At 45.0% G+C, this 12924-nt stretch overlaps 1 protein-coding gene across 1 annotated transcript; it reads right to left on the reverse strand.

The window, feature by feature from the left end:
- Positions 1-1700: 1700 nt before the first annotated feature.
- Positions 1701-11329, reverse strand: LOC111151609 (histidine rich glycoprotein). The gene is made up of 7 exons (XM_022509706.1): positions 11044-11329; positions 9223-9339; positions 8337-8427; positions 7029-7195; positions 5965-6048; positions 4148-4249; positions 1701-2885 (listed from the first exon to the last, which is right to left on the reverse strand). Exons 1-7 carry the CDS (start codon positions 11239-11241, stop codon positions 2070-2072), a joined length of 1575 nt encoding a protein of 524 aa, XP_022365414.1. The 5' UTR covers positions 11242-11329; the 3' UTR covers positions 1701-2069.
- Positions 11330-12924: the final 1595 nt, after the last annotated feature.

The raw sequence follows: 12924 nt of genomic DNA on the forward strand, positions 1-12924 counted from the left end.
GAGGAGGAAAAAAAAAACAACAATCACCTGTTATTCCCTTTCCCAGGTGACTTTCGTAAAACCCTTCCTGAAGGTCACTACGTGGCACAACAGTGCAACAATGAGTACAACATACAGATATCTTTTTTTTTTTTCTACAAGTGGGCAGAGAGGCAAGCAGAGAGAGAGAGAGGAGGAAGCAGGCTCCCTGCCGAACAGAGAGCCCGATGCGGGGCTCGATCCCAGAACCCTGAGATCATGACCTGAGCCGAAGGCAGAGGCTTAACCCACTGAGCCACCCAGGCGCCCCAACATACAGATATCTTTTAATCATTTATTTGCAAGATATCTAGCTGCAGAAGAGTGGGCTGCTACTGATCACGTTGCATGCCTGGGGAGCCTGTGCCCGGGGACGTAGTGCATGCCGGGAGTCCCACACCAGGACGCTGGGGCAACCAAAAATAAAATATGGGCATCCTCTCTGGTCTCCGGTCAAGTCGGTCTCTCTTCACTCAGTTGCATTGGTTCTAGAAAGTAAAATGCTCCCCAGGGTGGAGAAGAAAGTAGAGAAGCATAAGAAGTAATGGGTTGAATGAGGTCCTGTTTCCCCCCTCCTTGCATCTTGTTTCCAGTGTGGTGGATTTGGGTGTCTACTCACCAAACCTAAGGAACCTTTCTGATAAACCCCACGTTCTGATTCTAACTCCTCCTGCACTGTGTGCTGTTAGACCTCTCTTCTCTCTCCCAGTTTCAGCTTCTGCCTCTTTGTGGGCCTCTCCTTTTTCCCAGCCTAACAACCAACTTACCCACATCTCCTTTAGCCTTAGTTTTTTTTCCCCCCTATATCTCCCTCCCCTGCCCAGACACACACACACACACACACACACACACACACACACACACCTACTTCCTGCCATCACTATGTACCTACAAGTGCTTCCAGTAATTCAGGTAGCAAACCCAAAGTCTTATTAGCCTATGTTTAAATGCTTGAGCTCTGATTTGGGAAGAAGGGAAAAGAAAGAGGATTTAATTATGGAGAAAGAGTCCTCTGGTACCAAAACTGAATAAAGAGAGGTTACCTGAGCCTAGAACATCGCTAGCCTAGGGGGAAAATATGAGCAGAACAGAGGTTTCTGGGGGTCCTAAGCAGAGAACATGTCTGCCCTGCTTTCTGGGCATGTAGCCTGGAAGGCAGCAAGACCTCAGGAAGAGAATAGCCCAGGGCAGATAAGTTCATTAGCAGTCTTGCAGAGATTCTTTTACCTTCAGTTTGATACAGCAGTCGCTGATAAGCTCAACCCAAGGAGGGAGGCGTACAGGGTAGTAAGCATCCCTCAGCAGGAGGGAAGCTAGTAGACCAGTGAAGGAGACTCAGACCTCCTTTCTCATGCCCACCACCCAAACACCTTGGCACTACATGAAATTCTAGAACTGCGGCACAACCTTGTGTGGGGAGTAGCAGGGTGAGGGTGAACTCTAAGAAGAACTGAGGTTAAGTCTCCTCTTAATCTACCAGGATGGCAGCCTGAAATGGAAATTAATTTCTTCTGAAAATCAAGTGATATTTCTTGTGCACCTGAACTCATAGTTATGATTTGTTCCTGCAACATTCTTTGTAGTTCATAGCCAAAGTCTTGATTGCATCAAATTGAGTTTAGAACTTACTTTTTTCCAAAGGGAAACTTAGAGGACTAGAAATAGAAAGTAGGAGGGAATTTGAATTTTGGGTTAGAAGAATAATCCCTTGACTGATAAAACATACCTTCTTGGTATGCCCAGCTACAACCTAACTACTCAGTGAGGAAAGACTCTAGACTTAAAGGAGTTATTAAATCCAGGAAAGAAAGAGGATCAGAGATTTGCTGCAAGGATTTCGTGGTCAGTGACAGACTTGTAGCATTGACATCTTTCCTCTCCTTTCCTTTCGTCTCTCTCTTCTCATGCCATCTCCTCCCCCACCCACATTTGCCCTACCGTGAATATGTAAGTAAGGCTAAAGTACATGAATTTTGTATTCATTATTGATCATATTTTATTTGTGGTTCTAAGTCAGAACATTAATTTTTCTCCATCGAGGAAATCAGATTTTATTTTGGAAGTGAGTATGCAAAAAACTTCAAGACATGTGAAAACTCACTCTTAAATGTCCCTGGGCATGATTCAGAAACTGATTGAGGGAAGAGCTGAATTTCTGGCTTTTTAGGATTGTTGAGGTCTGGCAATGAGAAGCTGGGAAAATTGGCTTCTGGAAGAGGAAGAACTTCACCGTCCTTTAGTGGAGGTAGCCGGTGAACATATCCCATTTGTCTCCAGTGGAAGGGAAAGTGTCTTTTACCTAGACCTCTTTCTTCTGAGTGCCTAGATGGTGGGCCATGGCCCCGGTGATGGTGATCTTCGGGACCCTGGCTTTGGGGTGGTGGATCACAAGGCCCATGGTCAAAGAAATCATGGCTTTGGGGATGGTGTCCATGGGGATGGTGTCCATGGGGATGATGCTTATGGGGATGGTGTCCATGGGGATGGTGTCCATGGGGATGATGTCCATGGGGACGGTGTCCATGGGGATGGTGACCATGGGGATGATGCCCATGAGGACGGTGTCCGTGGGGATGGTGCTCACTGAAACTATGATTATGAGGGTGTCCATGGGTCCCACTGGGGCCAAAATGGGGGTGATGACATCCTGGTCCTGGAGGGGGCCATCGTGGAGGAGCTCCTGCCTGAAATGGTGGTCTGTCTTCTAGGAGAGGTGGGCATCCAAATTTATGTGGCTTGTGGGGTTGATGGTGATCTCTAAATTCATCGGGCTTAAATGGAGGCTTCGCAGCAAGAGAATGCTCATGCCTACCAGAGTGGTGAGGATGGCCAAAATGGTGTGGTATACCACTGATGTTTCTACACTCCTGGTAAAGGATACAGACAAGTGAGTGTTATTGCAGAACACAAAAGGAGTAGTTAGATGTGAAAGTCAGTTTAGACCAATGGATTTCAGACTTCCAGATTCCACAAATCAATTTTAAAAATAGGATAGCAGTCTCAAACTTTTATCCATCCAAACTGACATTTAAAATGCAAACAATGGGGCACCTGGGTGGCTCAGTCAATTAAGCATCTGGTCATGGTTTCCACTCAGGTCAAGATCTCAGGGTTCTGAGGTTAAGCCCTACATCCGTCTCCATACTCAGCAGGCAATCCACTTAGGATTCTTTCTCTCCCTTTCCTTTTGCCCTTCCCCCTGCTTGAGCACACACACACACTCTCTCTCTTTCTCTCTCTCTCTCTCTCTCTCTCTCTAAAATAAATAAATAAATCTTAAATAAAATAAAATACAAACAAAACTGTCATCTGCTACTATCATTATTTCACAATTGGAATATTTTGATAATACAAGAGTCAGAAAGATATCTCAGAGTAAAGATGGTTCTTCAGAGGCAATAAATATTGTATTATGAAAAACTTTACTTATCATCCCTATTTTCTCATTTCAACATCAAATGGTGAAATTACATTGTAGAATGTTACTTATACAGTATAAGCATCTCTTACTCCTTAAGGGTGACCATTTCATTTCTTCACTCTCCTTCTTGTCGAGATTTTAATTAAAAAAAAAATCTGTGGAGCCTTGCTCCTGGTGACCAACCTGCCTTGCCCCCCACCTTTGTTTTATGGTTTGGCACATAGACATTTGGATTATTTTCAGTTTTTGCTGACATGAAAAATACTGTGATGACTATCTTGGTACGGAACAAAGCTTTCCGGGACAGATGTGAAACATTGCTTTGTGCCTTATTTTATGTATCTTTATGTAATGTGTTTGAGGTTTATTCATTCCCCTTAGGTTTTAGGCTTGATGACGAAAATGAAGATTTGAGTCTCAGGACTGGAGCTTTGGCTACAAGGACCATTTTCAAATTCACTAGACATTCATTGAATTGGTTATGATTTTACTTTACAAAGCTTAACTTTTCCCAATTGGGGTATCATATCAGCAATTGTACCCCATTTGTTCCCTGGGGGCCTATTCCCTCTGTATTCCTTTTCAGCCCACTCTTATCTCTCTGCCTCTATCCCTATCTCCCCACCACCCCCAGAGCTAAAAGAACAAAATACACTATATGTCATGACAAAGGCACGGCACATGACAGAGATGACTTAAGCAACCCACCTCAAAATTGAAGACTTCACAGTTTATGGCAATGTGTTCTGGAGTTTCCAAGTCAGAGACTTCTACATCGTAGGACAAATCTGCTCTGCAGAATCCCAAGACCTATAAAGGAGAAGCCTGTTAGTGTGTATGCGTATGTATTTGCGTGTGTATGTGTGTGTGCAGGTCGTAAGAAGGTGCACAGCTAGAGCTGTAAACTTTTATACGTTTGGGAAAGATGAGCTTTAGAAAAATCAGGGTAATATTGTCAAATATCTCTGCTAGTTATTTAACAATCTTTCCCAGTCAATACTTGGAGAAAGTGCAGTTTCCTAAGTGGTTCACTTCAAGTTGCTGTGGTTCTCTTCCGTGAGGGGTCACACCAGGGTCACACCAGGTTCACACCAGGGTCACCCCATGGGGGGTCATGAGGGATAACCCATCATTGATGCCTTGCCTTTCGTCCAACCCTTCTGCACTGGGAGACCCAATTTCCTGTGCCTAGAGAGAATGAAGAGAGGTGCCGAAGAGGGATTTGTACAACTTTACCTGACCCTTGAAGGAAAGTGCTGGAAAGGAGGGAACCAGTATGAAAATGGGTTTGCTGGACCCTGTCAAAGTGATTTAGGGCCATACCCTGAGTACAGAGGCTATGACTGGCTGGCATCCCTATGCCGCAGAGGCTCCTAAACCCAGCTGTCAAAATTAGACTAGGACAAGAAGACAATGCTTTTCTAGATGTGACAGTTAAGCACTGAGGTTCTGAGAACAGTTCTGGAGTCAGACGGAGCTATGTGAATTCTGGCTTCACCATTTACCAGTTGTGTGAGTTTAGGCAAGTTACTTGAAATTTCTAACTACCTTCAGGTTGTGGGAGGGCTTAATTAAATGAGATCATGCTGCAAAACCCTTAGGACTGAGACTCCTCTTCTCCAGCTGCCAAGTTTCTGCACTGGGTTGTTAAGGATTTATTGAAGAAGGGACTGAGAGAGAGAGGTATCTTTTCTAGGGGCAGGATTCTATAACTGCTTCAGGTGGGAACACTGACCAGCCAGAAGGGAACTAACGAATGTTTCCTCTCTTCTGGAGAATATGCTGGAGAATATGCTGTTAAACATCAGAATTATCCTGAACTTGAAATCAGAATCCCACTGTTAAAATCCTATGTCCTAACACTGTCTAGCTAAGTGCACTTGGGCAACTGGTCAAACTTCTGGGCCCTTCTGTCCCAGGGAAATGAGGGCAGACATTTGCTTCTCCTCAGCACGGTTATCACAGGGATCCAACAAGGTAATAACATCAGTGGAAGTGTTTTGGAAATTCTAAGTTGCCCTACAAATGCTGAGTTTCACTAATAAAAGCTTTCTACAGATGCGTGAGTATCCATTTATAAGTGATTGGGGGGAAAATTGCACATGACTGAACATTAGGAGAACTGGATTCTAATCTCAGCTTGGATATGAACCTTGGGCAAGCCCCCTTGCTGGTCCTCAGGTACGTCCATATTTGTCACAGGGGGTCACTGTGAAGGGCAAATGAGATGAAGTGAACAAAGGCACCCATGGTGTAGGCTCTTAATTCTTTAGCTAAGTCTTTAATCCTAGTGAGTTCAAGTACAATCTCAGTGTCAAGTTTAGGTATTTATTGTGCATATTATAAAATTGTACTCTTATGATTCATTTAACTTCCCTATGCCTCAGTTTCTCCATCTCTAAGAGAGACAAAAATAATATCTTCCTCACAGAGTAGTGACGGGGCTAACCCTGGAGGGGTGCCTGATGCATGGGGGGTGGTCTCTGAATGTTACCTGGTATTTCAGAGACATTTATTATACTCACATTATGGTGCCTGGGAAAATGGTGGCTCCTGGAGCAGTTCCTCACAGAGAAGTCCACATAGTAGTTGGTTCTTTCCCCTCCTCTCTAGAACAAATCGGATCAAAGCAGTTTCAGGCACATAAGCAATTAGAATAAAGGAAAAGGCCATAGATGCCTACTACCCAATGGACTGTAAAGCATCACAGTGATTCAAATCGCCAATACGTGCCCTTTTTCTCATGGCCACTGTCTTTTAAAAATTTACCACATAAGTGATAAGGTAAATACTATTTCATTGAAAGGTCAAATAATATAGACATAACCAAGCAGTGTGAAAACTCACCCTTCCTGCTCCTGATCTCTTCTTTCCAGAGGTACCCCTACGTATCTGATGTGTTTCTCCTAGCTTTTTCCTAAATATGTTGCCCATATACACACATATCTAATTAACACAAATGGGCTCAGGGTCTAAGTTTCATTCTCTAACCTGCTTTTCCCCCTAGGAACTCTTCCCAGTGCATACAGACCCAAAACATTCTCTCTAGTAACTGTGCTGTATTCATTCCATCACAAGTACACACTGTAATTAATTTAACTTGGCATTTTCAAAATGCAAGACATTCATCAGAGAACCACTTTACAACATCCCTCTGGGTGGGAGGCAATGGGAGCCCTGGACTGGAATGGAAGGCAGGGGAACTGTCTTGCACCAGCCACACCCCTGGTTGTGCTGAGACGGTGTCTCTGTGCCTCAGTTTCCCATCATCATACAAGGAAGTTAGGACTGGGTGATTTTCAATGACTCATGTAACCCCAATATGCTCTTCTGTCTTTCCCTCCTTCCTGTCTGAGTTTTCCCTCCTCTTCAGTAGATACTTATACTCCCCACAACTCCCCAACATTAAAAAACTGCAGGGGAGCAGTTTCTTCGGTATCTCTTGCCTTTCGGTTGAGGCTGCAAAAGGACCCTCAGTTAGAAAGGAGGTGGACATGTGAGGCAGTGGAGAGGGCCAGTGCCATCGAGTCTGGACCTGCCAGGTTGGAGCTGGGCTCTCAGAAGCCAGCTGACATGAGCAGAGACTCACCGCTCTGACAACTCTCTCCACTCGGTCCACTCTGAAAGCAGCAAAATCTCCATTCTCCTGTTTGTACTTCTCAAGGGCTTTGTTGGCTAGTTCCCTGTAAAGCTCAGTTTCTTCTAAGAAGTCAAAGAGTACAGGGCTATCTTTAGTATTGGTCAGTGCCGAAGAGACTGGGGAAAGAAGATGGCAACTTTGCAGTACTGGGTTGGAAACAGCAATGTCAGTGCTGGGACTTAATACACATAAGCATGGTAGCAAGAGGAATGATAGCTCCCATTTTACAGATGGGCAAATTGAGGGTTGGAGAAGCTAAGTGATTTGCTTGAGATCAAATCAGCCAGTCAGCAGCAGAGCTAAACTTAAATCCAGATCTTTCTGATGCTTTAGTCTCTGTTGTGAACCCATTGAGACATACCTCCCATCACTCACAAAGGGTTAATATTTCACTAAACTCCTCCTGTCTTTCGGAGGAGGCAGAGGCATTATTAACAGAGTTTTGCCCAGAGAGAGAAGACACAGGTCAACCTTTCTTCAAGGTGACTTCCTGAAGGAGTTGTTTGGCTATTAAATGTTGTAAGTTGAATCATGTTGCAATGGACAATTTTTAAAGGAATTCTGTAATGATTCTTTTGGAAACAACAACAAAAAAGAGGATGGCACTCAGAGTCAACAGTCCCGAAATAGGATCATGTCTTTACCACATTTTGGCTGTGTTCCCAAGGCCAAGTCACTGAACCTCTTTGAGCCTCAGTTATTTTATCTCTAAAGTAGAAGGTATCATAATCTTTACCTCGTATGGTCTTGTTGTAAGATGAGAAATGGGATAAACTGTAACCGCTTTGGGAACTCTACAGTAATACACAATTTTTAGATGCTGAAATCAGTAATGGAGTGCTAAATAGTCTGCAAAGTATGCTACATAGAGCATCTTACTTAATTCTAAGAAGGATCTGGAAGGCAAATACTATTATGATCCTTATTTTACAAAGGAGGAAAGCATAAGAGGTTAAGTAACTTGCCCTTAAGATGGTACAACTATTAAGAGAGGAAGCTGGGATTCAAACTCAAATGTGACCTCAGAGCATATGTTCTCTGCAATAATACTGTACCACCTCTTACAGATTTCTATTCTATATCGAATTTCTTTAAGGGAAGGTGTACCAGTAACAGAAGAAAACCCTCTCCCTTCTCCTATGAAGACAGCAAATAATAATTGAGTCTATGAGGGCAGGAACCATTTCTTAGCATTATATGATGAATACCATGGTGTAATTGTTAATCCAGAATTAGCATTTTAACAGATGACCATACCAGAACTTGTGGTGCAGTTATAGTCATTCACTCTGAAATGCTGGGAGTCATTCAAACATTGTGTAGCTATTACCTTACACTGTCCGATCACCTGTAAGAGAAAAGGATTTGTGTCACTGCATACTGCTTTCCCTGGGTTGAATGTGAGGGGACAAAAAGTGAGGTCACATACCCCTACTATCCACTGAGAATTCAGCTATGTTTTCTCTCACCAAATCCTCTTTCAAAACCTGTATTGTCTTAGTCTATATCCGGGAGCTGGACGCTGTAGGCTTCCAAAACCTTCATGAGAGCCAGGGAGAAACTGTTTAAACAGATCATGACCATATCCAAAACATTTTCAAGGGAAAAAAGTACTAAAAGTTCTACGTATGCAAACATCTTATTTTCTAGAAGTGAAATCTTGTATATGTGCTTAATCTTCTTTGTGTTTGCTTCCCATGGTGGAGAGTCTGGTACCTGAGTGCCCATGTGCAATGTGTAGAACAAGACCCTATTCCTCAAGGTCACTGCAGTTAATCCCTTTGGCTATTCCTGCCGATGGGGCCAGTCTTTACAGGACACACTCACAAGTTCATAGGTACTTAGACCCATGGAGTGGACCCTAGGGTCCAGCTACTCCAAACCCCTCCTCTTCTTTCACAGTTGGAGGCAAAATTCTAACATCTGTAGTGATTTGCCCAAGGTCTCACAGCTGGGCTTGTTATCCCATGAGACCGTAATCCCCAGGATCCCGGATCCCAGGTATGGCTCTCAAGAGACTATTCCTCAAGGTCAACATAGTCTTCATGAGTTAAGAGGCATGCAGCCACCCTGCATAAGCAGAGTAGACAGAGGTCAAGGTCAAGAACGATAAAAGGAGGAGAATGATACCTTGCTTACTTACTATCTCAGGTACACGTTTAGAAAGAGCTGGCTCACAGTCATCCCAGCGTTTCCTGGATAGGACCGAACAGTCAGATTCTTTCACATCCAAGACTAAGTAATAGATAGCCACAGATTCCTGAGGAATGCCAAGAGAGCAACAGGTGAAGAGCATGTGGGAGCCCAGTGCTTTTTTGAGAAAAGCAGTCTCTTTATTTCTGAAACAGAAGTCCTGCTCCTCTCCAAACCCTCACAGATGTCCTACCTTTGTGTCATTTGATCTACTTATTTTGAATAAATAGCTTCAAAGAGTTGCTTCCAAATGTTCTTTTTAACTGGTCATGATGCTGCTTCTGCCCACGAGCTTTAAAAAGCAACCACTAAATAGCAGTGTGGGTTTGGGTGGAGGTGGTGCAGGTTCAAGCCCAGAATTATAAGTGATGACAGCCTCCAATCTGTACGCGCAGTCAGGTCCTCTCTCCCGGCTCTATTCCTGAACTTGGATTGCTTGCCTTGATTTCAACTTGCCCAAAGCTGAAACCACTCTCTCCTCCTACAAACCAGCTCCCTCTCCCAACTCCCCTTGTCTTTCAGCAGAGGCGTCATTAATTACTGATCACCTTAGTCTCTGGCTTAGAATCAGAATCGGGAGATCAACTTTGACTTCTTTCCTTTGCTTTCACTATCCACGCACTAGGCTTGCCCACGGTCTTTCTTTGAAACGTCTCCTGTCTTTCCTTCATTCTTCCTGTTCTGATTCCCACTGCCTGAGGCTGGTCCTCATTTCCTCCCTCCCGAACACATGAAAGAGCTTCCTGGTTCATGTCACCTGCCTCCCTCTCTCCAGGCACACTGTGGACCTGCCTTACTCACCCACATAACTTCTCACCACTGCTCAGAGGTAGCACTGTCCCAAGCCATCCTATGCTCTGCACAGGAGGCAGAGAGCCTGAAATGGAACCAACAGTCGCTGAATTGCTGCTTGAATCCTAAAGTCCAGCAATCGGTCTTGGTCTCTGCAACCTGTAATGTCTCCGTCTCTAATACTGGTAACAAGTAGAATTTCTCTGCTGGTCTTCCTGCGTAGCTCTCTGTCTGGCCTCGTTGATTTCAGCAGTTCCACCAAAGGAAGCATGTGGGGGAGCCCAGTGCTTATTTTGGGGGTGGGGGGGGGGGGGGTGGGGAGGGAAGCCTCCTTCCAGAATCTCTATCAAGCCCTCAAATGTACTCCAAATGAGCATTTAATCTTATTATTATGTGAAAGCAGTAGGCTCTCTTTGCTTCAAGATAAGCCTAGTTTCTCTTCCAACCTGATAACTGCTCCAAAGCCCACATAAATCTTCCGGAACCACCCCCCACACCCTTTGGCTTATGTGGAATTACTCCCTGACACCCTCCTTCCTGATTCCCTACCCACACCCCTCTCCCACCCAATTTTAATCTCCTTTCCTTAGATTGTTTCAGTGCCTATACCGCTCACTTGGCTACGGAAGTGTGCCCTTACACAGTTTGCCTGTGCGTGTCTGTGAGCCAACGATTCTTTCCTTGAGGACCCCAGCCACGCTTTGCTCTAAGTCTTCTCTTACAGTACGTATAATTTGATTTGGCTCAGAATAAATGTTCATAGGGACTTAGAGACTGATTCACAATTAAGGACATACGAATAACAGATGTGAGTTCGAAGGAAAGAAGAACAATGTAGAGCAGCAGCAGCATACACTAAACTGGAAGCCCTAGCCGAAGCCACTGCATAGTGCAAAGCAGCAAGATTCGGGCCCAGAACCACTTTCCCCCTCGGGGCTCCTGGTCTCCCAGCTCAGCTCTGGCCCTGCCGATTCCTCACCACTTGGTCCACATGGGCATCAGCGACCCGCAACAACTGGAAAAGGTAGCCATGCTGCCGTCCCTTATTGATCACGTCTAGCACGTTCCCAGCAAAGGGCTCAGTAGCATCGCAGTCTGTGGGACTCACGGTGGCGGCGCAGGAGTTCTGCAGCACGACCAAGGGGAGCAGGAGCAGTGTTGCCCTGAAGGCTCTCATTTCCCACACATGTGAAAACCACCCCTTGCTATAGTTTTATCCCAGCAGAGAATTTTATACAGACTTTCTAAAACACATACAAACACACACACACAGTTAATTAAACAAAGTCTTTATGCATTTCTGTTATGTAACCGGGAAGAGTGACCTTGACCCCTGGTTAAAACATCTGTCAACATGCTGTAAATGATTAGTGGGTCCCTGGGGACAGAAAGTCAAGACATGCCTCTGGTGAGTGGGTAGACCTGTGATCAGCACGAAATCTGGATTTTTCTAGTAGTAGCAGATCCAGAGTGTGTTTTTGACCTTAAGCACAGCCTACATTGGGGTGTGGGATGGGGTTAGAAGTAAAGCAGTTCTCTGCCGTCTGCCTGCCTGTCTCCACCAGGAATCTCCATCATCACACCCCCTCCCCACTCATTATGACACCCAAAGTCCTCAGTAGGATGTAGCTGCATTGCCGAAGGGAGGAAACACATTAAATGGTTAGCACCATAAAAGGAACTGAGTTCTGAGTAAAATAGAAGGATTAAAAGCCTGTGACTTTGAAGTCGGATCTGAATTTCAAAACTGCCCTGTTCTCCTACTGTGTGATGCTGGGTAAACTACAAAACTTCTCTCATTCTTAATTTTCTCATTTACAAAATGGAGATTCACAACTCTTGGCAGGATTGGGTGATGCTTAAATAAGAAAACACATAGAAAGTAACTAGCGCAATGCTCAGCATGGATTCAGGTGTTGACTAAGGGATGTGCAGTCTTGTTATCATTGTGATCACTACGGTATCTGAGAAGAATTGGGGACACCCCATGTCATTTCAGTTCTCTGTGGCCCCTAAAGTATGCTAAAGAGAATTGGTTTATGCGGAAGAGAATGGTGGTAAGGGTAGGAGTCAAGCAATTTGATGTCCCTCCCAGAAAAGGGGTTGGGAGGACTAACCCCCCCGAGGAGGGGCTCAGCATGGGAGGCAGACCTCGGGTTAAATTGATACCCCCCCCCCCCCCCCTTAGAGAAACAATATACCTGTACACACTCTTCCCACCAGCGGCAGCCAGCATCAGACAGGACCGGAGGGAATCATCCCAGATTCCCTCCCATGACCAGTCCCTTTAACAGCAGCTCCCCTCTTCCTGCTCTCTCTCTGCAGTGAGTTGTTTCTAAAGGCCAAAGCAGTGGTTCTCATACTACTGGGAATCACCTTGTTGGGTCCCCAATGTTGGGTCCCCCAATAATGGGTCCGTGATTAAAGGAGCGAGACTGATACAAAACGAAGGTCAAGCAAAGCTTTATTTCATGCCAAGCATCAAGAATCAAACTGAACGTTCAGGGCCGCGCCTCTTACAGACAGGGTGACCCCTCTCTGCTTCACAGACTAGCTTTTAAGGGCAAAGGCCATGCGGTTGGGCCTGGCCATGCACAGGTGGCCAATGAAATTGTAACACACAGAGAAAGCTGCACAGTCATGCTAGGTGACCAATTGAATTACAATTTACCCTAGTAGATATTTGAACCAGCCTATCACCTTGGTCAGAATTGGCACCCAAAGGGCACCCAAAGGGCGGGGCCCATACTCCTTGGTAGCTAGGGAGACAGTATGCTCGCTTTACTGATTGGATGTCTCCACCTGACCCGACTCATCCCTGCATTCCAGCTGTTATCTCCACCTGACCTGACCCACCCTT

Source organism: Enhydra lutris, unplaced genomic scaffold (genome assembly GCF_002288905.1).
Source record: "Enhydra lutris kenyoni isolate GAN:26980312 unplaced genomic scaffold, ASM228890v2 scaffoldscaffold2, whole genome shotgun sequence".
Taxonomy (NCBI): Eukaryota; Metazoa; Chordata; class Mammalia; order Carnivora; family Mustelidae; genus Enhydra; species Enhydra lutris.

Coding starts and splice junctions, on each gene's coding strand:
- LOC111151609 (XM_022509706.1), bottom strand. CDS start 11,241: ATGAGAGCCTTCAGGGCAACACTGCTCCTGCTCCCCTTGGTCGTGCTG. Junction 8,428..9,222: donor CTAAACGTGTACCTGAGATA/GTAAGTAAGCAA, acceptor TTTCTCTTACAG/GTGATCGGACAGTGTAAGGT. Junction 6,049..7,028: donor TGGAGAGAGTTGTCAGAGCG/GTGAGTCTCTGC, acceptor GATTTGTTCTAG/AGAGGAGGGGAAAGAACCAA.